We start from the raw sequence: 26,071 nt of genomic DNA on the forward strand, positions 1-26,071 counted from the left end.
TGTAACAGCAGCACACGTCTCCCAAACTAAAACATTTTTTGTGTTGCAGTTTTAAAGCATAATCAAGAGAGAACACATTCAGAGCAGGATGCCAGTGTTGTAGTCAAGACCAACTAAACCGAGACCCGAGTCAAGACCAAGACTTTGAGGGGGTGAGACAAAGTCGACACCGAGACCAAGGCAGGGCGAGACCGAGTCAAGACCAAGATTTTGAGGGGTTGAGACCAAGTCAAGACCAAGACCAGACCGGTGCAGGTGCCACATTGCACCTCTTTTTTTACCATATATATATATATATATATATATTTATATATCGTATGTATGACTGTACCAGAAATGTCTTGATCAAATCATCAAAAGGCATTGTAGAGGTGAATTTTTATGTGTGGAATTTTTTCCTTTGTTTTCTATGAGTAGCAATAATGTTACCAAATAAATCAGACAATGCACGGGCATCTTTTTTTGTGGTCTTGCCTGGTCTTATTATATAGAGTAATAAATAAATAAATAATAATAAAAATCAATCCAGAGTCCTCTTTGTCTGAGACCGAGACATTGGTCGAGTAAAAATGCGGTCGATTCCGAGAGGAGACAAGACCTTCAAAAAGTGGTCTTGAGACCGGTTTCGAGACTAAGACCGATCTTGAGAACTACAACACTGCAGGCTGCATTCAGCTCTCCCCTTTTCTTAACACAGAGACTCACACGCTTCCCCCAAACACACTAAATAGAAAACAAGACTGGACATTACCACTCACTAACATCCATCCCATACTCGCATACAAAAAAGTGAGTTCCCTCTTCATAAATGCACTGACCAGTAGGAGTTACTGGTGAATAATAGAGAGGTGAAGTCCCGCCCTCCTTCTGGTGGACCACCATGGGATCGTATTTTGGAAAAAACATGAACGGTAGACAACGGCGAGAGACAAAAAAATCCTGTTTGAATTGCGCCATGAATCACACATATGATGTTTGTCAATTTTAAAAGTTAATTTTGCAAGTGAAGAAAGTCTCAGTTTGTTGTAAAACTGTTGAAGCCTCAGACTGTGCCGTATATCATGCGAGACGAGAGATGTAGTTCAGAGAGCGGTTTCACACAAAACTAAATGACACTACGACAAACTGAGACGTTCTTGACTTACAACATTTAAATTGACAAACACCGTATGTATGATTCGTCGCGCAATTCAAACGGGATCAAAAAATGATTTGCCCCTTGCCGTTGACTACTGTACATATTTTTTTCCGAAATAAGGTCCAATGGGGTCTACCAGAAGAGGAGGGACTTTGCCTCTCTATTGGGGCTCTCCTGGATTAATCACAGCAGTAGGGTATTTTTTTGCCGAGCTGAAATAGCATCAAGTGAATGTTCACCGCTGCGGTCTGTAGTTGCACTTGGTATCAGTAGTATGCTCGCTACTGTAAGTAGATCCAGTGGTATTTGACTTCTGCTCCTCTTCAGTGCTACATTAGAATCCAGTAGTGCCTAATTAACATAGGACGTACCCACAAATTAAAAGTGTGACATGCAGAATAAAAAGCTAACGAGACAAAAAAAAAAACATTCAGTTGGCAGGAGTTTCATATTTTCGCACTGCCACACACTGACATCTCCTTTTATGAGAACATCTAACCCCCCCTGTCTGATGACACGTCAGTCGCATGATCACATCTCAGAGATTATTGGGTCCTGCCCAACAGTAGGAGATAGAACAGAAACTATAACGAGTGTCTCACTTCCTCCGCGCACTCCCCGGTCTCTTGACCTGCCAGAGGTGATTGTGGATGGTCAAGGCGTCCACGCTGACCGACACCGACTTGGCGGGGATGATGTTGAACTGCTTGCGGTCCGAGCTGTATTTGTAGAGCTTGTCGATCATCTTGTGGCCGATAAAGCGCGGCCCCGTGCCTGTGAACTTGATGATCTCCTCTGTGTCCGGCGAGTACGAGTAAATGCCGCGGAACATGCACCCGCCGTCGCGGAAGAGGATGATCAGGTGATTGGACTCGCACTTTTCCAGCTCCTGTGATCAGTGAGACAGACGCAAAATATAATTTCGGAATATGCCAAACAACAGGGGAGAAAAAATAAACTATAAGAGTAATAGATAAAAACAAACCTACTTTACATATTCACAATAAATAATCACCATCAATAAAATAATGTCAAGTGATCAGACTGACCTCCAGAATAACATTCTTCTGGGTCTCATTAACCTTTCCAGCCAGACAGCAGTGAGCGATGGCGTTGATGATGATTGGCTTGTTGGACTTGGAGCTCGGCTCCTTGAAGAGCTTAGGACCTTTAACGAAAAGATTAATAACATAAATGCATAAAGGTCTGAAAGTGTTTAAAGCAACAACTTTGAGAAATCACATTTGCTTCCTTGCCAAGTTAGATAGAAGATTGATACCACTCTCATTTATGTGCATTACTGTAAGCATGAAGCTGGAGCCGGGTGTAGTTAAGTTTAGCTTAGAACGAAGACTGGAAGCAGGGTCTGGTGCAGTGACTTCCTGGAGTCTCCACTAGTTGCTTGGCAACCTCATGGTAAAGGCAAGAGTCCAGGTAGTTGTGCCACAGAGGTTTCTGTGTTTATTTTACTTCAGTCTGATGCTGGTTGCACCAAATATAATCAGTGGATCTGCCATGCGTAATTGTGGCTTGACTGCGTGCAACATCACTCCAGTTAGAGACTGTATATAGAATGGATGTATAAAGAGAACTGGATATAGTGTTGGAGGCTTCAGTTCATTCCTATGAGAGTTGCTCAGTGACGCATGAAGCCAAAATGGCTCGACTGCCGAGTGATAAAGTAACCGGATCATCTGGCGATCTTCTGCACCGAAGTTGATTTACCTCAAATAAATGATCCTCTGAGTTACAGACGTCTCTTTCCCAATGTAAGTCTATGGGAAACAGTCTTTTTGGTCCAGATGGTGTCACGTGACGGACACTGAAGTTGTAATTCGCTACGAAAATTTGGGAGTGAGTTAATTAAATCGAGACCACAAATTACTATCTTGCGCACACAAATTAACCAAAACATGGGAACACTTTAATTAAATTGAGGTAACAAATTATATCTTGTGTACACAAATTAGTAAATTGTGGACTCAATATATATATTTTTTACTCTCTATGGTCACCCCCATGCTCTGTAATTTTTCTACAGATTAAACAAACGCTAAACTAACTGGCTGCTGGCTTCTTATTTACCGGACAGACAGAGTGGTATCGATCTTCTCATCTAACTCTCGGCAAGAAAGCGAAGCGTTTCCCAAAAGCTCAAACAATTTCTTTAAAGCAAATGACAAAATCAGAAATATGTTTTTCTGCATTTTTTGCTCACCATTGTACTCGGTAGATGTGATGGAGGAGGCTATAGAGCCGTTCTCCCAGTCCCTCTCCATGTTCCTGCTGGACGCCCTGCTCAGCATGGGGAACGACTCCATAGAGCACACAGATCCAGCCCTGGAAGACACACTTATACGTCAATTAAATGACCACATGGATACACAAGATGGGAAGAGATTATCTCCAACAACAACAACAGGAAGCCTCACCTCTGTGACTCTGCCCCTCCAGAGATGACGCTGTCTGCCTCGGTCGCCAAAGAGAGCGTCGAGCCTCGATAGCTGCAGCTCAGATCAGCTGAAAATGACAAATATGGAAGGACTTAGTGCCTGTTACTTTACCAAACAAAATAACGTTATTTGCCCGTTCCACACCTGTTTGACTGTGTATATTCTAACAGTTTAAACAAGGGACAGAAGCTTCACAATAGGCAAGACAACAAAATGACAAAATGGATCGTTAATAAGTCAGAATCAGCAAAAAAAGACTGATGAATGCGTGAGTAGTATGAAATCCATAGCTGACTCCTCAGGGGATCTGTCACATAAACTATCTTTATGGCTCGTGTATGTATATTGATATCAGATCATGCAGAGCAGGTTAGAAGGTTCACCTCCCCTGCAGCCTGCTGCTGAACCCTGGGCTTTGATCAACATGGACTTCTTCAGAGAATTACCTGCACAACACACATGTACACACTCAAGAGGATGACAATGAATGTACTCAACTGATAATACACGTGCACACGCAGCCTGTCAGCATGTAGACAAACACATCGCTCAAACACTATAAAGACAACATGGAGCAGACACGCTGTTTAAGTACCAATGGTCTTCTTACGTGTCTTGGATCCTTTGGAGAGGCTGCTGGACTCCTCGCGGTGCAGTGATTTAGGCCTGCTCCTGCGGGATTTAATCCGTGGGCGAGGCTTGACCAGACCTTGCTCTTCCATCAGCACATCCTGCTTCCTCTGCAGGTATTCCTGCTTAATTATCTCTCGCCGTGCCTTCTCCTCCTCCTTACGAATGCGGTCCTCTTCTGCCTTACGCCTTGAAGTTAAGACAGGCAGAATTTAACTGCACGACAAAGAGACACCCCTGCGCACATAACTGCAGTCTTAAGCCCTATCCACGCGGGACTAGTATTACCTTTTTTTATTGACTCAATTAAACCATACCATGTACTCCTTCAAGATATCCCTTGTGAAAAGGGCTTTAGACAGTTTCCTTATCCTTAGAATTCATTTGTGAGTGTGTGAATTAAAAACGTACCTGGTCTCATCACGTTTGAGCTCGCTCTCCACTTCTTGATTCTGTTTGCGTAGTCTCGCCTCTTCAGCTTTGCGTTGCTGCTTGAGGAGGAAGGCAGCGCGACGTTTCGCCATTTCATCCTCTGCTTTCTCTTCGTCCTGGAAGATAGAAGAGCGATCATCGTTGATTTAGTAATTACGCTCCGCAGACGGTACCTTTGATATTCCGAATCATAAATTAGATACCCAAGAGTTTTACCTTAAAGAAGAACCCTAGCACGTTCTTCTGCTCGCCCTCTGCCGTGCAGTCTGTAACGTCTCCATCCTCCAGTCGATCCTTAAGCTCCGATAGGTCCACCTCGATCAGTTGACCCTTGGCCCTGGTAGTCTCATCTCCACCCACAGCCTCTTCCCCTGAGTTGCTATCCTCTTGTTCATCAGCCGGTGAGGGAGAAGAATAGCACCCAGTTCCGTCTCCACTGCTGCGTTGCTCTGGGTCATCGCGGACACTGAAGGTGGCCTTCCTCTGAATGTTTCTCTCTAGCATGGAGCTGTCAACGGTACTCCTCTCCTGGAATCTACCAGGAGTTTCTCTGCACTCCAGGGACTGAGTATTAGATTTGATAGAAGCCGTCTTGCTGCTCTCTTTACTTTGTTTTTGCTCTGAGGCTTTTCTGCGTTGGCTGGAGCTCAGTTTGGGAGGACGGCGAGCGGGGGGGGCAGTGTTGATGCCACTGATGTCTACAAAGTGAACTGCAAAAGCTCTGGAGTCTGAGGTAGAGGATTGTGTTGTTGTGTATGGGGTTGTGCTAGGGCTTGATTCTACACATTCTGGAGGTGAGACTACCTGCTTCATCAGCAGCTCTGTGGGTGAGACCACACGCTTCATCAGCTGCTCTGGGGGTGAGACTACACGTTTCATCGGCTGCTCTGGGGGTAAGACTACTCGCTTCATCGGCAGCTCTGGGGGTGAGACCACACGCTTCATCAGCAGGTCTTGCTGCAAAGACAGCTGCATCATCTGCTGCTGAATGGAACTAATAGCATCATTGAGAAGATCTATGGAGTGGGAACACTCATTCAAGTCAGGTTCAGCCGCGTTATCCGGGGACACGATGTTCAACCTGTTGTTCCTGTTCATCTGTCCTCCCTCTGTTTGACCTGCCTTCGCCTGCACCTTCAGGGCATCAAGACAGGAGTCATCCTTGCACGCCTTGGTCTTCACTTTACTCCTCTCAGCTCGCTCTGAGGATTCCTGGGAGTGTTTCAGGGGCAGGGGAAGCGTGTCACTCTTCCCTCCACCCTTCTTAACGATGTTCAAGAACGCAGCTTTCCCCAGCTTTAGTCGCTGCCGCGCCGACAGGGTCTCCATCTTCTTCTTCTGATACTCGATAGCACGCCTTTGCTCTTCCAGCTGCATGTGAAGTTGCAGCAGCTCTGAAGGCACTACTGGCGGACTCACCACCACATTCTTCCCCAACACAGACATAGGCTCCTTTCCAAGCCAGCCGGAGGAGCAGTCACTCTTCAGTTGCCAGGGGGGGCAGGGGGTAACGTCCGAACCATCTGGTGTGGTCTTCTGAGAGCTGCTGGTGCTTGAGAATCCATCGCGGAGGCCAAGTTTAAGGAGCTTTCTCTCTGCAAAGCTGGTCATCTTGACGCTGTTGCTTCCTGAAGCGCTGCAGCTGCTCGCCCACGATATGGTGCTGAGGCAAGGGCTCGAGCGTCCGCTGCCGCCTTCCTTATCGTCCCGCTCGCTAACCTTCGAGTCGTCTCTCAGTTTGGCTGACTCTCCCTCTCCAAATTCACACACCTCTCCCTCCTCTAAGTATTTCCCCTTTCCTCTCTTCACCACCTCTTTAGTCAGCTCCATCTGATCGTCGTCTTCATCGTCTTCGTCGAGGTCTGCAATGTCAGAGTCAGAGTCCTGGCCTACCTCCAATGTAGCGGAGGAAGGACTGTGGCAGTCTGGCTCTCCTGACAAATGAAGGAAAAAGCCTGAGGACCGTCTCCTCTCGGACTGAGAGCTGCCTGCCGACCCCTCTGTGGGTGGCCTGAGAGAGCTGGGGACTGATTCTGCCACAGGTATGGGCGTGAAGGTACTTCTGTTTGACTCTTTCCTCTGGAGGACACTGGTAGCTTCTTTCCTAGCAGCTGCTGCCCCTCTACAGCGACTCTCCCCACTCTCCTCCTCCTTGTTCAGGCTGATGCTCTTCTCTTTGGCTGGCTTAGGGATGGCAGGCATCAACGGCTCCAGATAGTAGCTGTCTGCCGGGCGGTCGGGTGTAATGGGACCCACATCAAGACGGGGAGAGCGGCGAGTAATAGAAACCCTCGAGGTGGAAGCTGCACTCGGAATTTCCAGCTCGTCCTGCTCCATGTCACTCCCAAGTCGACGTCGAGAAAATACAGAAGGGTGGATCACAGCAACCAGCTCCTCCTCCTCTATTTCCTCCTCCTCATCCTCGATGCGCATGTGACTAAGCAGGCTTTGGCCACTGAGTCTGTGTACAGGACCCAGCATGTGTTTGGGAGTCATGCTCATTATATTGGAGGCAAGGCTGTCTTTGCTGATGGAGCGAGCAAGGCTGATGCTGTCTGCGTCGTCCTCCTGGGGATAATGCAGGGCGTAGGGCGCCGGCTGGGATAAAGGCCTGGACGGGGAGAGAGGGAGGAATACGATTCATGGGAGCGAAGTATCATCAATCACGGAACAACATTTGTCTGTTATACCTGCAGATACATTGAATAACTGTAGTCAGTACGGTAATTGTGAAGGTTGTAATCACACTGCTCACCTCGGCCTCCTCTCTGGCCACGCCAGTATTGAACCTTGATGCTGCCCATCACGTGTCAGAGAGTCGGACCTATTTCTCAGCTCTGTACAAATAAAATATGATCCATATTACAACAAGGACTTCTCAAACATTAATTATGGATCATTTGAATAATCTACAAGATGGAATATAAAACTGACTCCAAAAGATCTGATATAAAAGTGTACAACTCTGAAATGTTACAACACTAAATGTTCCAGTGAAATGCTTTCCTGCTCTCTATCTCCCCCTCTCCATTTCCTCTGTTTGAACAACTTTTGTTTGTGATTTGAGGCAGCATACTGCACCGGAGCCTGAGTAAATATTTGTTTTAATATTACCTGAAGTGCTGTCCTCGGTCACTTTCTGTTGTCTCTGTCTCAGGGGCAGTAAAGAGTGAGATGGGCTTAAGGAGCTTGGTTTAGCGCTGTAAGACAGAGAGGTTTGGGTTTTAATGTTGAATCCGGTTTGATTTTAGCTTCTGAAATGTTTAAAAAAGCATTATTATAAAGAGAAAGCTTTTCTAAAAAAAAACTCTGTGTGTGAATGTGTATACAAAATGTAGTTTAATTTTACAATTTAAATATTTGGGAAGAAGCTACTACATGTATAAGTACAGAGGCATGTGCTGTGGTAATGTACTGCAGGTACTTTAGATTTAAATGTAAATCACACATAGAGTTTGTTCATATTTGTGACTTTTACCATACTAACTCGTGTATGAGTAGTAAGAATGTATTATAATGTAGTTTCTTAAAGGTCCGGTGTGTAGGATATGGCGGTATCTAGCAATGAGGTGAGGAGATTGCAACCAACTGAAGCCTCTGCCGCGCGCCAAGCGTGTGTTGTTGGAAAGCTACGGTGGCCGAAGCGAAAACGCTTTTGGTTTGTCCATTCTGGGCTACTGTAGAAACATGGCGGACCTATGTAGATACAAACGGCTCATTCTAAGGTAACGAAAACACAACGCTTCTGATGAAGACACAGTTGGCTAACACAACAATTCTTATTTTCAGGTGAGTATACACCAAAGAAAACACAACACAACTTAATATTCTATTCCATTTCTGCCGATAGATCCCCCTAATTGTTACACACTGGTCCTTTAAATACTGTGTCTCATGTTAAGTTTTACATTACAGGCGTGCAATTGTGCGAATGGACAAACATCAATAGCAAAAACAAAAAAGGTTTAGGCACGAGGACTTTCTCAGATCTCTGATATGGAAAAAAAAACTAAATTAATCCATAAACCTGTGACTTGAAAGTAAAACTGCGTGTGTGGGATGTTACTGGAAAACAGAGTCAGTGGATATTACCTGAGGTCAGGGCTCTGGGACGTGGTCAAGACGTCAGCAGAGTTTGATGATGCCAGGAAACTACGTTTGGTGACGTTGGAGATGGGAATATGGGATCGTGAACTCTTGGGATGCAGCAGCAATCTCACTATAATAAAGTTAGAAGCGGATATTAACCATTAGAAGAGATCCCACAACATAGTGCGCCTTTGTTTGAAAGAGCCACCGGCAGTTTGATTACTAACAAACAAATATATTAAAGTCGAGTTTGTGTTATACCATCTCTGATTTCATGGAGGTCCCGGGGCTGTACAAAGTCGGGCTTCACACTCTCAAACCACCAGAAGAGCTCAGCAACGAAGACCATTACGTTATTCTGCAAGACACAATGATCACGTTCAAGGTTAATACGAAGACATGATGAATGTCGTTGCTGCCTGTTTTTTAAGTATTTTCTTGGTGTAAAGTGTTTTTGGTGCTCACCTTTAGTACTGGTGGCGAATACAACATGTCCTCAGGCTTCAGATAGAAGCATTTGTTCAGGTATTCATGAGAAAACTCCTGTAGTAGCTGGATGTTGTACACACTGTCTGCTGTGGAGGGGACCTCCTTCAGACAGATATCTGCACAGGACAGGACAACAATGGTCAATACTCTAGGGGCTAAAACTGTTTACTGTAATAGCTAAGTGGTAGATCGAGACTTTTGGAACATGTTTGGCATTTTGGTAAATATACTTTTGCTGTCTTGCAGAGTTAGATGAGAAGATCAATACCACGTTCATATTTGTACATTAAATATGAGGAAAAACAGCTTTATCTGGGAGGAGGTATAATGTATTAATTAATTTGTTAATAGTGCAGGAGTAGTGCAATATATTCATGATATGATGAAGGGTCATGCAGTATGTTCTTGTTCTTATCACTGGTTGAAATATGTGCAATATGTGTAAGGTGTGGCTGTGCTTTAGTACATGTTGCTTTGTTTATATGTTGTCTGTTTCTTCATTATTACTACTATGGAGGCAGCTGTATGATAAGACCATATGTCATGTGTCATGTGTGCAGCATTTGAGTCCAAGACAAGGGGGCAATACAGTATATCGTATCATATCGTATCACAATAATTGAAGTATAGAGGTCCTAGTAGGTTTATTTGTTTACTTTACATTTACTAAAAGCAAGGCTAGCTAAGCTCAGTCTCCTGGCTCTAGCTTCATATTTCCTATTTAGCGTCCAGACATGAGAGTGGTATCGATCTCACGTCCAGTGTTACCGTACCTTCCAGTCTAATGAGTTCTGGGCAATAGAAGTGGACCACAGCCAGCAGAGCCGTGCCGTCACTCACATCCTTCAACAGGTCGTCCAACAGAGGGAAGTGCTGAAGTGTCCGACCCGACAGGTGATCTCTGCGATAACGCACCTACACAGGAGGAGAGGGCACAAGTTTAAACAGAGGACACAGATGAATGTTGTATGTTTTCACTTTGTAAATTATTTCTCTGGCTCTCTTTCACACATATACTGTAGAGAGTAAGGTATCTGGAAGTGGCAGCCAGTGCATGAGCTTCGCAAAGTCTTTCAGAGGAGCACATTGTGCATCTGACCTGTCATGTTATACAATAATGTGTGTCTTCACTCATAAGGACTGGCAAGGATGTTAACTAGAGGTTCAAACCGATTAATCGGCTCCGATAGGACGTTTTACAAACTATCGTTATCGGCATAGCTTGGCTCTGATGGTGGCCGACGGCTGCACAGCCGTCATGTGGGGACGTATATCATCGTTTTGCATGGAGGCTCCGTACACAAAGTCAAGGTAGACGGGGAGAAAGAAAAAGAAATCTCATGAATATATAATGCAACACTATCAGCTCTTTGTCCCAGACACAAGACAGGCAGACAGCGGGAAAATAAATCTTTCACTGTTCAAATTTCCAATGATGTAATCCACCAAATCACACTTAGGGAGGATATTCTCTTATGAATTATAAAATTCGGAGTGAAAAAAAAATGATTTATTAAAAACAGTGTATGCAAAAGTAGCCGACTAGGCTGCTGCAGAAGTAAAGAAGATATCAGCCGATTAATCGGCTATCTGCTTTTTCCTGCTTCAAACTATCGTTATTATATCGGCCTTTAAAAATCCACTATCGGTCGACCTCTGATGTTAACCACTTTCAGGTACAATAATTCAACTAACACTGAGGTGGTTTAGCAGTAGGTGAATGTGATAAATGATAAATAAAAAGGGCAAAACAATAAAGGTCCGGATGAACTAAATACAAGGGTCAATGTTGTGTGCATTACCATGTGAGAGAACTCCACAGGCTCCAACAACCAGCTGGCCAGAGCATACAATATATCAGGCTGGTGAGGGAAGGAAGAAATGATTGGGAGGAAGTTAATGAAATGAGGCGAGCCGTGACTGGATGAGCTGACTCCAGACAGTTAGAACTGCCTGGCTTTTCACTTCACCTTTGCTGGATAAAAACAAACAAGAAAGTGTAGAAAGGTATGGTTGTGAGTGGATGTTTATAGGGAGGGAAGGTGATGAAGGAGTTGCTAAAGGGTTTCATGCAAAGTAAAAGCATAAAATGAGCAGGGAAAAGGAGTATGGAGCTTGCTGTTTCTTCCTTTGCCACCAAGGGGCACTGTGGCATCTTCACGCACTGTACATGTGCTGCACTGGCTCCTTTCTGTGCCGTCTGACCTGACGCTGATACACACACCTCAGACAAACACACACATACACTCACACAAGAGATGGCTAGCGGTTGCACTTACAGGTACAAGCTTCCAGTACCATTTGGAGGGAGACTAGTGTCCGAGAGGCAGGAAGGGGAGGAAGGTTTGGGGAGACACAAACAGGAAGAGCAGCAGACAAGTCAAGGGTCATTTACAGTGACAAGAAATCAGATTATCTCCTGTTACCATGGGAACAAATCTGATTTTAAACACAACTGGAAAGGGTTAGGCAGAAGAGAGGAAAACGACTAGAGGCGTTTGTATATATTGTAATTAAAAGTTCACTTTGTGTTGTGCCATTATTTCACACTAATGCGACCCTATTACAGAAGCAGCCCAACAACACGCTGTGCTTACACTTGTCTTTTAACAACACTCCCTTTCTGGCTGATTGATAGGAACCGAGACGAGCAAATGTGCAGAGGTTTTCAAACTGTGAGGCGCGTTTTTCCCCAGAGAGGCGTGGGAGAGTTGAAGGGGGCGCAGAGTAATAACTCAGTCAAATATGAACACACAGACATGACAATTAGCGTGACTTACACTTCCCAAGGAGAGCATCATCTCCAATCACCATCACAAATAAACTGCATCAGATTTTTTATCATTACAACTCAACTCTTTTCAACTGACTCACAGGACATAATGGGACATTAAGTGCACTATCATGGACATTATCATGAATAATTTGTATTACTAACCATATACTCTTACACTTATCTATACTTCAGATCTGATACTGTACATACATATCTATATGCAACGCATTTTGAACCTTATTGTTTTTATCTTAAAAGGCCCTGACACACTGAGCCGACAGTCGGCCGTCGGACAGTCTGGTGCCGTCGTTGAGAGTCTGGTGGTTTAGTTTTTGCGGTTTGTCCTGCACCGTCGACTCTAGTCTGCCTGTGTTGGAGGTTTTTCGACCAATTCAACATGTGGAATTGGCGGCAGAGCTCGTCGGTGAGAGAAATCACTCCGATTGGCTGTTCAGCTTAAACGAATCAGTGCACGAGAAGAGAAACGGCTTGTATATCCGCAGTCCTCGGTCTTCCGGTTTTCCTTTTTGAATGACGAATACAGACTAGCGCGACCTGCTGGTGTGGAGAGTTATTTCCTCTCACGCAGGCGCAGAACGTACGTGCCAACTGGCCGTCAGCTGTAGTCTTTGCGGTGTGTTCGAGTTCAACTTGTCTGCCAAGACAATGGCGACGTGAGGCGACACAAAAGTCAACCTTCATCGCTGCCTGACAGTTTGGAGTGTCTGGACCTCTAGACTTTTATATTTGCACTCTTCCCACTTTGTATTGTAACTGCTACACAGGAATTTCCATCAGGATGAATAAAGTTTTATCTTATTTTAATTCTGCATATTTTTAATGGTGCCAATTTGGCAAAATGAATACAAACACAGGACTCAAGTAGTAGCCCACAGCTAACTAACTGATTCCATGGCAACATTATACCTCTTGTTTACATCCCCCAAAGCCCCCACATTATAGCAACGGTAGTTCAAAACAACAGTTCAGTACAGTTAAACTCATTAATATTGACTTTTTCTCATGTTTTTTTTTACACTCTCCTCTATCCAGTAATATACATGCGCTGTGATGGAGGGGTTGTGTTTGAATCTGTGATCAGAAGGTGACGTGAAGTGGTCATCAGATCAATGCAATGCAATATCTAATGACTAAACCTGCACACCTGATTGTTAAAGGTGTTAAATATGGAATTGGGCGCATTTCTATTGCCTTGATGGCGGCTGAAAGAGCTAACAGTGTTAGCCTGGGGGGGAACCGGAGGCTGAGCGCTACACTTCTGCGACGGCGCCGTCATTCGGGACCGTGTTATCAGCTGTGTAACTGCTGTGAGTGCAGCGCAGAGCGGTGGCTTTGTGCTAGCCAGTGGGGCACGATCACATGCACAAACATGCACAAACATGCACTAAAAGCACGCGTGGTCGACCCAGCTATGTCAACAAAGCACAGAGAAGCTCTGATTACAACACACACAGAGGGAGAGTGACTTCATTCTCTGCTCAGGTAGACATCACTCCTCTATATCTTTACATAGCAAATAGTTGATTGATGCTCTATTAATGCTCTGGATATCAAATTTAGCATCTAATAATGCACCCAATGAGGAAAGTATGCATGCATATAAAATCCCAGCCAGACAGACAATAAACAGAAGCAATAAAATCGTGAAAGAAAGACACTGTTCAACAGAGAGGAAGCTTTGTGACAGACAAAGACAGTGTGAGACACACAAGCTGTTACCTTCTGGTGACTGGGCGAGTCCAGCAAATGTTGCTTCATTTTCAGCTCTTTTTCTATGATCTCCCTCATCTTTATGTTCACCTGCAGCGACAAAGATACCGTGGGTTAAACACAGAGAGGAGAACACATAAATGTCAAACATTAACACCCAGGTCTGCTTCTTACCTTGTTGATCCAAAAGACCATCGCGTCCTCCAGGTCAAAAGGCAGGTCCTTGGAGGCACTGAAGTTGGAAAAACGCTTGACACTGGACACCACCTTCTCTATGCTGATCATCTCCACTATATAGGCCATCATCAGGGAGTCAATGAGGTGGACATGGGCGCTCTGGAAGAATACACAGTTTGCTGATAATACTGCATACAATTATTGTACTGTATTATTAATAGTAGTTCATACTCTATGTGTGCTTTCCTGGTGAAGCTGATTTTACAATCACAAGAGGTAAGAGATGCTCTATCACTGAGTTGCCATGGAAACAAGGCAGAACTTCCTCGGTGAAACATCAGCCTACATATGAGACGATCACTACCGTGTGTCATAATTTCATGACTCACACACCGGGTTTTATTGGTGAGCTGTACAAAATGAAAGTGTGTGTTGCTGGTAGCCTGGTACATGGATTTCTTTTTACTTTAAAAAGGTTATTTCATTCGACATTTCAACTTCTTATCAAACAGAGAATCTATTAAATGTAATGATGGCCTCTTCAGTGTCTCCCACTTAATAATGTGACTCTCTATAGCCAAGAGAAAAGATTACTTTTTATATACTGACACTTACACACAGCCAGCGTGTAGCCTATTGTTGTTTCACACCTGTGGGATATAACTAATACCTCTCAAGAGTGGGATCATATTAAATGAAAAATGCTGAACATTTGGTTCATTTTGCTTCATGAATATTTTAGTTGCACACTCCAAAACCTGCAAAACATCCACTGGTGCATTATTTATTACAATACTCCTGGCTCATATTTGGCTCTGGAAAGCAAAGTCCCATTAGTATGTTGCCAGATTTTAAGGTTATACTACCGCAGAGAATGTACCCTAATTTGCATAAAAGGGAAAATTTTCTGACTTACTAATTATCTAACAATTCTTAAAGCAGTATTAATAGATTGTTTGGCCACATGGGGGCAGTGGAACGAGCTGTAAACCCAATATATATACATATTGGGCCTCATGCAGGAAGCCATATATGAACACATTTTTTTTTTGTTACTATCGACTTTGTTCTTATTTTGTTAGTTCCCATTGATTTCTGGTATTCACCAATGTTTTCTTATTTTTGCACTGCTAATTTTTCTTGTGTGAGCAAACGTGACTGGTGGTCTATAACCAGATGTAAGGTTTAGCCACCCACCATCTTGATGGGACTGGAGCCGAGGTCCAGATCAGAGACAGGTGTGTTGTCTGTCTCCAGGACGTAGATGCCTTTCCTGGACAGGGCGTAGATGACAGACTGGTGGCTTTGGAGGGCGGCGGCCTGCTCAGTGTGCAGGATGAGCCCACACACCCGGCAGTAGAGCTCACCAGACAGCAGCAAGCGGATGATGGTGGGCTTGATGTGTTCCTGCTCATACTGGTCGGTATAGAAGGGGTCCCGCAGGTCTGCAGGGATGTGATCTGGAAGAATGATGAGCATACATGTATTATTAAATTAATGTCTCAGGGTTAGCCAGGGAGTTTTCTTTACCTATTAAAGTTGCATTAAGTCGCAAATCACACCGTGCATCCCCACTCAAAACTATTTTTGCACACACGCGTATCCACCAATGCACCAGGTTACGTAACAGAGAATCTCTTTCAAGGTGTTAGACTGTCTAAGAAGAAACCAGTCCATGAGGAGAAAACTGTGACAAAGTCATTGGTTAAACAGCATGCCAGGTAGCAGCTATGAAGGCCCAAAGGTGGACCAGAGGCTTTAAGCCAATGAGCTAACAGGACTTAGAGGTGATACTTAAGCTGATGGTGTTGTCCCAGCCAGCAGGGTGTTTTCCTGCTCATGCACACAGACATGGGGCAGCTATTTTTAAATGCCTTGGACACGTTAATCCAGAGTTAAGGCCTGAAGCACTCACGAAATTTTGCTTCCAGCACGTTCTGGGTAGATTGAGGCAGGAGTAAACAGGGAGACTGTTGTCTGTTAGAGTTAGCAACTGGTATTGTAATGCATATGATGAGGAGAAAAGAAAAAACAGGTGAGGAATTGGAATTAAAACGGAGTTGAGGAATTTTTCCAAAATTATTAATTAATATTACTGAACTATTTGAAGAGAAATACTCTCTCTAAAGGCCGGGTCTTATTTTAGTAATTCTGTCCATCATAACAGTAGGTAATTATTACAGTTTATCATCCAGGTAAATTGTAGGATATAGCAGCATGCTCACTCCAGTCAACATAGCTTAAAGGAATAGTTCATTTTTTCGGGAAATACGCTTATTCTTATCGAGAGTTGAAAAGAAATGAAAGATCGATACCACTCTCATGTTTGTCTTTAGGCTAAGTATGAAGCTACAGCCAGCAGATGATTAATTTACAAGAAATTGTCAAGAATTGTCATTTTTTACAGAGTAAATAAATAAGATATGTAGCATAATAAATAGTGAGCTTTAGAGGTGCTGCTAGGCAGATTTTTTTTAACCTTTAGTCAGAGCCAGGCTAGCTGTTCCCCCTGCTTCCAGTCTTTATGCTAAGCTAAGCTGCCAAGCTGACATGAAAGTGGCATCAATCCTCTCAACTGTTAGCAAGTCACATAATGCAACCAGACAACATATAGGCAACATCCTTTACATTGTGCCGGACTACTTTCTGGTTCAACTATGACCTACAATAAAACCAAACACAGTTTTATAATGCATAATGGTCACTTTGTATACATTCACCAATGGTTTCACTATGGAAATAAGTGGTTTACAAAAGCTGGGCTCGTTGGTGACATGTTTACTCCCTGTCTGATTGTCTTACTGCTGTTGCAACATGGTGTCTGTCACATGTTTCAAGATCTCAGCAATGATATTTAAGAATAAAACGGTATTTAAAAGAATCAAGACCAAAACAAAGAAAATAAGATGTAGGCTTTAAAGTGTAACTTCGGTATTTTTCAAACTGGATGTTTTTGTGTCCAACTGACTAATAGGGACAACAATTTCTGAAATTGGTCCAGTATTGAGGGAGAGAGCTGTAGATGGCAGCTGCTCACAGGCTGCAATATGGTGCTATTGGGGCAAGCTGGCACTGTAATTTATGTCCACTAAAAGTGCTTGTTTTTGCCATGACTGCGGCTCTGATTGTTATTATAAGTGTCTGACATTATGGAAATGTCATGGCTAAATATTTTGATGATTTCAACAATGTGGATGAGATCTTTGAATTCGCCGCCCGTATTTATTTGAGTGAGAGTGTACGGATATTCAGATTTCACAACGACCGGATCAAGTGGAAGGAAAGAAGTATGATTCATTTCTCTGTAGGGTCCTTTCCATAATGTTGTCAGACACTTAAAATAAAAATCTGAGCCTGTCAGGGGAAAAAACAAGCACTTCTAGTGGACTTAACGTTACAATGACGCTGTTCACTTGCCCTCGCAGCTTGTTTTTCGCGGTTGCAGGCTTACAGCGTTCTCCCTCAATACTGGACCAATTTCAATTATTGTTGTCCCTATTAGTTACTTTGACACAAAACATAGGAAAATATGGTTCAGGTTGAAAAATACTAAAGTTACCCTTTAAAATACCCACATTAAAAAAAAATGGAAAAAAAATGATACTACTTGGATCAATATTCAACCACTTAACAACAGCATCTTTTCTCATTTAGCTTCACATTAGAAGCCAGCTGACTGAGATGAACAGACATCCATTAGTGGAAAACACAAACACACACACACAGCAGGCTTCAGCACACTGTGAAAACCTTAGCTGTGTCTTTCACGACAGACTGCTTGCTTGGCAGAGTCTACCTACACAGCATCTATCTCACTCTGTGCTGCTGTGTAGTGCTGCCATATGGCCACCACAATCCCAGATCATGTCAGGAAATGCTCATTATACATCCCTCCAGGTCTGTCTTGATCGGCCTCATTTGTGTTTCTCTCAACAAAAGCAAATCTTGCACCAAACACATCTCTCTTTCACTCTTGCCACTTCCTCGGCCTCAGCTGTCCCAGAATGCCCAATCATCCTCCGCGGTTGCCGTGGAGACGGTGATGGGGAATGCCAACGTGGCTGAAGGTGGGGGGCTGGGTTGCTGTTTCATCCCTTCACTGCTCATTGAACCGTTTTGTGACATCAGGAGGTCTGTGTGGATGTGTGAGTGGCTTGGGGAATTGAAAAGGGAGGAACAGAGCGCCTCTCTTAATCTTAGATGCTAATACTCCTTAGATATTTATCATCCACCTGATCCAAGCGTCAAAGCCCACCCTGGTGTGCATGTGTGTGTGTGTGTGTTGGGGGAAATCAAGAGGAGGGGGTGCAATGAAAGCCTTTGTTCCTATTCTCTCAGACACAAGGTCAGATTGATCAGCAGAGATCTTGCTGACAGTCAGGGCAGAGCTGTCAGACGGCGCGGGGGAAAGCCACAACTATTCTCTCCAATAAGAAGGCTTAATGGAGAATCCTCCTGAAGACAGTATGTTGGGGAAACATAGCTTTTAGAGTTGTTTGGTCTATAAAATGTCAGAAAATGACGATCAGTGTTTCCCAAAGCCCAAGATGACGTCCTCAAATGTCTTATTTTGTCCACAACTCAAAGATATTCAGTTTACTGTCAGAGAGGAGTAAAGACACCAGAAAATATTCACATTTAAAAAGCTGGAATCAGAGAATTTTTACTTTCTTTTCTTAAAAAAAAATACTCAAAATAGTTGCCGATTAATTTAATAGTTGACGACTAATCGATTAATCGTTGCAGCTCTAGTATGCAAGTATTGTTTGCATTCCATAATATAATTAGATATTATTTAATTGCAGATATATTGATATTGATGTACATACACAGTGTTGGCCGTTAAGTAACAAGACTCTGCAGTACAGAAATGCCAAATATTTGTTTGAGATAGAACTCAATTACCCATGTAATGTAATTAATAATGATAAACATGAAACTAGTTATTGTAGGTAAACCTGTCTAGTCACGTTCATAAAAAGTTATGTTTGCTAACAGGAATCTACGAAAATATATTCAATGTGTATTTCATCCTCTAGAATATTTATTCTAGTATTGCATTTTAAGTCTTTATGCTTCATATTTTAGCTAATGGTGTGGTTGCTATTTCATAATCAAACAATAATTCAAAAACATAATTTTTGAAAGACGAATGTTTGGTAAAAGTATGTGAAATATGAAAACCAGCATCTCTAATCAGAAATAAAGTAAAGAAAAACATAATTTCTCTGATTTTAAGTAACAATATTTAGAAAAGATTTTGAGGTTTCTTAATAAAACTGTCGTGAGTCTAAACAAACTGGCGGTGTCGGACAAAGACACGAACCTTCAGGTCCAAATCCCATTAAACACTTAAACATGTGACTGACTTTCACACAGAGACAACACAGTCTTCCCGGCACGGCTTGCCGTGCTGGTTGGTTTTCACTCTAATCTAATAAGACTGTTTTGGTTCTTCTGACCTCCACACTGACTATCAATGACCAACGATTGTATCACACAAAACAAACAGACTCACTGTACATCAACCCCATGTAGTGTTTCAAAACAGAAACACATACGTTTTGGGCTGTTTATTATAGATGTTATTAACGGGAATATAGTGTTCTAAAGCTTTTAGTTATAAAATGTGAATCTGGATCAGGTATGAGTGGGCATTTTGCTCAGATGCTACCATGAACAGAGGACCTATAATATATTCATAAGCTCCAGTCAGTTAGCTGTCTTACAGTATCATAGCCTGTTAACCTAAACCCCGTATCAGCTTTGGCACTGCATTATTGTGATGGTAACATTGAATAAGCGAGCATTAAGTCAATAAGAGAGCAACTAGTGTTGTGGGAGTGGCGTAGGTCATTTTGAAGAATAGAAGAGCCAGTACGAAAAGTGTGTGTACACGTGGGAAGTGAGTGGTGAAGCAAGAGAGAGCGAGCGGCGGCGAAACGAGCGAGCAGTGGAGCTAACATTACTGTCAGTCTCTTGCTGAAAAAGGCTCCTACAGTAAATCTCCCTGGCGCTCTGTGATGTTAGGAGGAGCAAATCAGATTAAGGGAAGCAGGAACCTTCACGGAGGTTAAAGGTGATGGTTTGGTGTTTATTATGGGCATCTGATCTCTGCCCTGTTGGGTAACAGAGAGGTGAAGCTTTAACTGGCAAGACAGAGATCACGATATCTCCAACAATGGCTGTTGAGAGAGACTAATGTGATATCAATCATGCTGATATGGTGCAATACTGGTTGTGGATGTCAGATTTTTTAAATTTGGTTAAGTTATATCATCAGTTTGCAAAATAATGTCCCTGATCAGATGCTGTTTACGTCACCGCACATTACAAGCTTTACATCTTAGGGTTTTGTTTCCCTCTTAGAGTCAATTTACTGAGTCATCCACTGCAAAACAGGAGACAACAGTGCAAGGCAGGGAACACTTAAACTATAGCTCATAAAATGAAAATGATGACGCAGAGTTTTCCTTTACTGAATGATCGTCTCTGTGTCTCCTTCCAAATGCCTCATTGTCATACTGATGATAAAAGACTAGTATGAACAGCACAGCTGATCTCCTGCTCACACTCCCCAGAGAGAACTCCAGAGCAAGTGACACAAAAACCCACATTCAAGGAGTCATTTCCAGACATTAACTCGCAGCCCGGCGATGTAGGGCAATCATTTTTAATGTTTTAGTAGACCTCGTCAGAGCTGGCAAGGCTAGCGACCCGTGTATAAAAGACTTTGGCTGATGGTGAGATGTCAGACTGACTCTTCACTCACTAACATAAAGGTCTGTTACTATGCTGCTGTCTTTTCCTCAGTACGTTTGTTTATATTTTTGACAGTAAAAAGAACCAGACAACAACGCAAATGACAATCTGAATGATACCCAATGACTTTGTGACAACTTATAAATCTGTCACTGTAAATAGAGAAGTTGTCCACACATTAATACATGATTTACTTAGTGGGATTTAATTTAATGAGTATCATTAACTGGCTATTGTGAGGGAAGTCATCTGCTAATGAAGATGTGTAAAGTTATGGGTGGCTTACCGCCTCGGCTAAACAATTACCTGGGTTAAACTCGGGATCGGCCTTAAGTACATCAGTTAATGCCACCAGTAATCTGCTATAAGGTCATTATAATGATTCTTTTCATATCAATTAATCTGCTGAGTGCTTTCTCGATTCATTGATGCCAATCACGATTTCCTAAAACCCAAATATGACTTCTTCAAATACATTCAGTTTACTGTCACATAAGACAACGAAAAGCAGCAAATCCTCACATTTGAGAGTCTTGTACTGGCTAATGTTTTTCATTTTTTGGTTGGAAAGTGACTTATAGGATAAACTGTGTATCAAAATTGGTATTAATTTTCTGTCGATGGACTAATCTTTAACTGGCTAATCGTTTCCCGCTCTGAGTTTAACCGAAACAACCCCTGGTTTGATTCAGACCAGGGACCTTTGTTGCATGTCATAATCCCCCATGTTCACTGTCTGCATCTCCACTTTACACTGTCTTATAAAAGCAAAATTCTAAAACAACATATATATCTGCCAACACTTGTAAATCCTCTCGTGCACAGTTCTAGTCAATGCATTTGACTGCATTTTCTTTTCTTGATACCAAACCTATACTATATCAACTAATAATGCAAGTACTACAACTACAACATACTAGCCAGGCTCTTTGACATAGATAGATAGATAGATAGATAGATAGATAGATCGATAGATATAGATAGATAGATAGATAGATTGTTACTCTGTACACATGACATCTATTGCACGTCTGTCCGTCCTGGAAGAGGGAAGCCCCCTGAGTCAAATTTGTGATTTGTGATATTGGGCTATACAGATAAAAATGACTTGATAGATAGATAGATAGATAGATCGATAGATCGATAGATAGATAGATAGATAGATGTACTTAATTGATGAGCCCACATTGCGAAATGATTGGCTTATAAAAGGTGTGTTGTTTTTGTTGCCAGAAAAGGAACTGATGCAATTGTTCAGGCTCAATTAACAGGATTGACATCCAACAACCTGTTCATGCAACGACAGTAGAAAGTCTATATTGCATATGAAGTAATATATATAGGCTATAACTGATCTTTTTTTCTTATCAGTGATATACATACAGTTAGTGAACAACTCCTGGTGCAAACTACCTGAGTTCAGTTCATGCACATAGTAGATTTTTTGCTCCAATAAATTAAATAAAAGCACAGCATAATGTGACCAGGGGTTGGAAATTAGCACCAGCTGGTAAAACATGCAAGTGGCTGCTAGACCATGATTCAAAAAGGTAAACACAGAGAGGGAGCCTTACCTATACCATAAGCTTTGGCAAACAGCCAGCGAAGATTTGCATCTATTTTGGCTCTGGCAGAGTCGTAGAGCTCCAGCGGTACAACCTGAGCCTCCATGCCTCCTCCTCCACCTCCACCTGCATCATCTCCTCCTGATGCTGCTGCTCCTCTCCTCCAGGTGCTGTCCCTGCCAGCACTCACCTCCACATCCATCCTGCATGGTAGACACAAACAGAAACATTACTGCCAGCAGGAGAAGGATTGCATTACATCATCGATGTGAAGAAGAACAACAACCACAGGGGCCTGGCCTCACTGACAGCAACAGCACCTGCTCTCCTTATGATGATGATGATGATGATGATATGAAATACTACACATAGACTCACCTTGTGTAACCTGCTGTCTCTGCTGTCACTCACCACGATGAACATATCGGATAAAACACCATTTATTTGAACATTGTTAGTGTATTAGGTTGGATTTTTTTTTTTTTATTGTTTTTTATATTTATCCTTTGATATTGCAATATATTGTTATTGTTTTTTATTTGTTTGTTTGTTTTATTGACATAACAGACATGAATTACTTCTTTATTATTTTCTTCCATTTACATGCATGTTCTTTTTAAATATCTATATATTGTAATTTGCTTAATGAATTGTATATATGTATATATATGTTTGTTTTTTTAATTTATTTATTTTTAATTTATTATTGAAATTTCACTTTGGTAATATTGCTCACCTGACAGTCATGATCAATAAAGCAAATTTAAAATTTAATTTTTTACATAAATGCTGTTCTATGTTTATTAGCTACCAAAAATGAAAGAGCATCTTTCTGATATTCTCATCAGCATCTTCTAGCTCTAGGTCCAGTGGATGACCTATAACAGCCACCTACTGTAGCACCATAGTCAGCTAGGTGAGCTAGCTGTAAACTGCGCACACATATAAGCATTACAAAAGGTAACAAAGACTCACCTTTAAGAGTGCATTGGTTGGGTTTCTCTGCACAGCTTTGTGTTGTTAAATCGCAGACATGCTGGCCTGTTCTTCCTGAGCTAGCAGCTCCAGTGAAATAACAAGAGGACTCCTCCCAGCTACAGAGACACAGATCTCCGGCCTCTCAGGATAAAGCTGCGGCTGCTGGCTGATGGTCGTTAATCCAATAATAAGAAATCTGACTGGCAACCATCCGGAAGTCTGTTTTCGAGGGAATTATGAATGTCCAAACGCCGGCTGTTTCATATTGAGGCTGTAATCGCCTCAGAGAGAGAGAGAGAGAGGACTAGCAGTGTAACGGTGTCCCTGTTTGTAGGAGGCTGTCTCTCTGTCGGTCTCTATGGGGACGACTGTTATCCTTTCAGTGTCTACAGCTGCAGTTACACCTGCTCACCTGGTGTGGGCGCTGTAGGTGTGTACCATATAGATGGTATGTCTTTAATATTAAAGTGGCAGTAGGCAGTATATTTTTGGCATCATTGTGCAAAAATTCCATAATAACCTTTCAGCATATTATTTATTTATTTTGCACAATTTAAGACTATACAACATCACAAAAAAATAAATGAATAATATAAAGTGCAGGAAGAGGCAGAAACCCCACTGGGCTTATCTGAAGCCTCCACCTAGAGACAAGATTAATATAAAGAAATAATATGACTACATAATAGTGATAACAAACAATTAGGACAAGATATATATAATAACAACAATAACAATACAGTAAATATATCAAAATTTAATATTGTAATTCAAGTGTTCTGAGAGAAAACTAGACTTCTGCACCTCCTCATGGCTCTGTTTTCAGGCTTTAGAAAATCTAGCCTGTGACAGGAGACTTTGACCAATCGCAGGTCATTTCATTGAGAGAGCGTTCCTATTGGCTGCGCTCCTTGGCGTTCCTTCACCAGATTTTACAATGGCGGCGGTGGCGGCATCACAAACTTTCTCATTTTACAGCTAAACCGTGCACTACAAGATGATTCTGAAAACATTTGAGGCGAGAAATAGGCATTAACGTAACATCATATTGATTCATATTTAATCAGCGCTGCCTAGTTTGACCGTTTGGTCGGAGTTCAGAGTGATTGACAGCCGGCTCATAGCTGGCAGCTGGATGGCAGATTCCAGATCAGCTCTGATTGGTTGTTTTCCTCCGGTCTGTGAAATCTCGCATATGCCGTTAGGAGCGCCGGAGGACACCGGAGGACACAGAAGCACATCATTTTTCTAGTTGGACCATTTGGCCGGAATTTGCGAGTGAGCAGCAGACCTCAGATCAGCTCGTACTGCTTAAAAAAATAAAAAACGTTAAAAAAAATGGTTAAATTTAGCACCAAATCTGTGTAACAAATGGTATCAACCCAAAGATTGCTGCAACAACTTATGAGACATAATAGAGCATGGGAATGACCATCATATACTTCCATTTTAATGTTCTTAGGTCTTATACACTTTCACAATTCATTTTAAATAATTAATTAATTCATGTTTATTTCATGTTTATTTCTAGAACAACTTGACACACAGTGCTGAGCTGCATCTCAAATTAATCCTCAGGTTTCCAGCTTTCAGATGATGTACACCACTTCTATGTGACATCTACTGTTGACCTGCTATCTCCCCCTAAAGACCCCCTGTACCCCCCTAAATAAAGACAAAATGGGTCTATTGTGGGTCTCAGAGGGTTAATTAAAAAGCCTTAATCTGTGGCATGTGTAACCCTCATCCTACTGACAGAGGTTTACATTTTTTCATATCTCACAGGTGCTTTATTCTATCATTCCAATTTTTCATGACATTGTCAATTTGTTCCTGATGACGTCATATCATTGTTCTCTGTCTCTGTTAATTAGTGTTTTATAAAAACAACAATGTATTGGGGTCCTTATTCAAATAGAATAAGAGATGAATGTTTGTTCTGGGTCCTAATTTAAAGTATGACACACTATCACGGGGGTAGGAGCACTCTGTCAGTCATGGTGGAGGAGACAGACACACACACATTTCCTCATGTGCTCTGTCTATTTCTGTTTTACACAATATGCAAATTAACTGTAACTTTCCTAAAATAATATGGATCTATTTTATTTCTTCAGATGACATTACTTACATAACTAATACTGTTTTGAGAAGCTATATGTTTACGTTTTGCAATGATGGTTGTTTCCTACTGTAGTTTATTCTTGGGGTCCGAGTCGGTATTCCTTGTATGTTAAATACAATATGTAGGTAGGATGAGGGTTAAGTGATGAATGAGATGTCACTGATGATCCTTGGTCAAGATTCAAGATTGTTCAAATTCAATTTCAGCTGTGCATAAATAGATTTTTCATACTCAATATTCCACATAGTCCATGGCTTTAATCTTAAAATAACAATGCAACCCCAGACAAGTATGAAATGCATATAGAGTAGAGCATACAATGGCATTTAATATGGAGAGATGAACAGGCATGTATATGAAGTATGGTGCTTCATGTGTAGACTGAATTCCACTCTTAGCATTTCTTATTTATGTCTTTTTCTAAGGATTCAGCATCTATCTTTACAACCACTGAATACCTACTTTAACAGGCAAACAATGACACAAACAGCCTGTTACTGGTAAATGTTTTTATGGTGGCATCCGCACATGTATTCAAGTTTAAAATCTCAGATGAAAAAAAGCAGAATGATTTTCATCAACAGCAGTGATGTTATCCTCTATCTGAAATCTGTTATCCTCACTGTGATACTATCAGGCTATCACCACCAGAGGGCAACAGACACCAACGCCTGTGGTGACTTTACTTCTCACATTAAAGGAATAGATGATGCATTCATTTTGAGG

At 42.1% G+C, this 26,071-nt stretch overlaps 1 protein-coding gene across 6 annotated transcripts; it reads right to left on the reverse strand.

The window, feature by feature from the left end:
- Positions 1-324: 324 nt before the first annotated feature.
- camsap1a (calmodulin regulated spectrin-associated protein 1a) lies at positions 325-23,602 on the reverse strand. Of its 6 annotated transcripts, none has more exons than XM_074618701.1 (20): positions 23,218-23,602; positions 22,252-22,445; positions 15,113-15,375; positions 13,913-14,074; positions 13,748-13,828; positions 11,034-11,093; positions 10,005-10,146; positions 9,208-9,347; positions 9,004-9,100; positions 8,746-8,872; positions 7,768-7,853; positions 7,409-7,490; positions 4,870-7,264; positions 4,633-4,769; positions 4,202-4,410; positions 3,975-4,037; positions 3,571-3,658; positions 3,357-3,478; positions 2,188-2,306; positions 325-2,027 (listed from the first exon to the last, which is right to left on the reverse strand). In XM_074618701.1, exons 2-20 carry the CDS (start codon positions 22,442-22,444, stop codon positions 1,737-1,739), a joined length of 4,857 nt encoding a protein of 1,618 aa, XP_074474802.1. In that variant the 5' UTR covers position 22,445; positions 23,218-23,602; the 3' UTR covers positions 325-1,736. The 6 variants fall into 6 exon arrangements, with proteins under 6 accessions (XP_074474802.1, XP_074474805.1, XP_074474803.1 ...); XM_074618702.1 differs by lacking the exon at positions 11,034-11,093 and adding an exon at positions 11,511-11,543 and having other exon boundaries at positions 326-2,027; XM_074618704.1 differs by lacking the exon at positions 3,975-4,037.
- Positions 23,603-26,071: the final 2,469 nt, after the last annotated feature.

This window comes from Sebastes fasciatus, chromosome 19 (genome assembly GCF_043250625.1).
Source record: "Sebastes fasciatus isolate fSebFas1 chromosome 19, fSebFas1.pri, whole genome shotgun sequence".
In the NCBI taxonomy this organism is placed as follows: Eukaryota; Metazoa; Chordata; class Actinopteri; order Perciformes; family Sebastidae; genus Sebastes; species Sebastes fasciatus.

Coding starts and splice junctions, on each gene's coding strand:
- camsap1a (XM_074618701.1), bottom strand. CDS start 22,444: ATGGATGTGGAGGTGAGTGCTGGCAGGGACAGCACCTGGAGGAGAGGA. Junction 10,147..11,033: donor CTGTGGAGTTCTCTCACATG/GTAATGCACACA, acceptor CCTCCTGTGTAG/GTGCGTTATCGCAGAGATCA. Junction 4,411..4,632: donor CTCAAACGTGATGAGACCAG/GTACGTTTTTAA, acceptor CTTAACTTCAAG/GCGTAAGGCAGAAGAGGACC.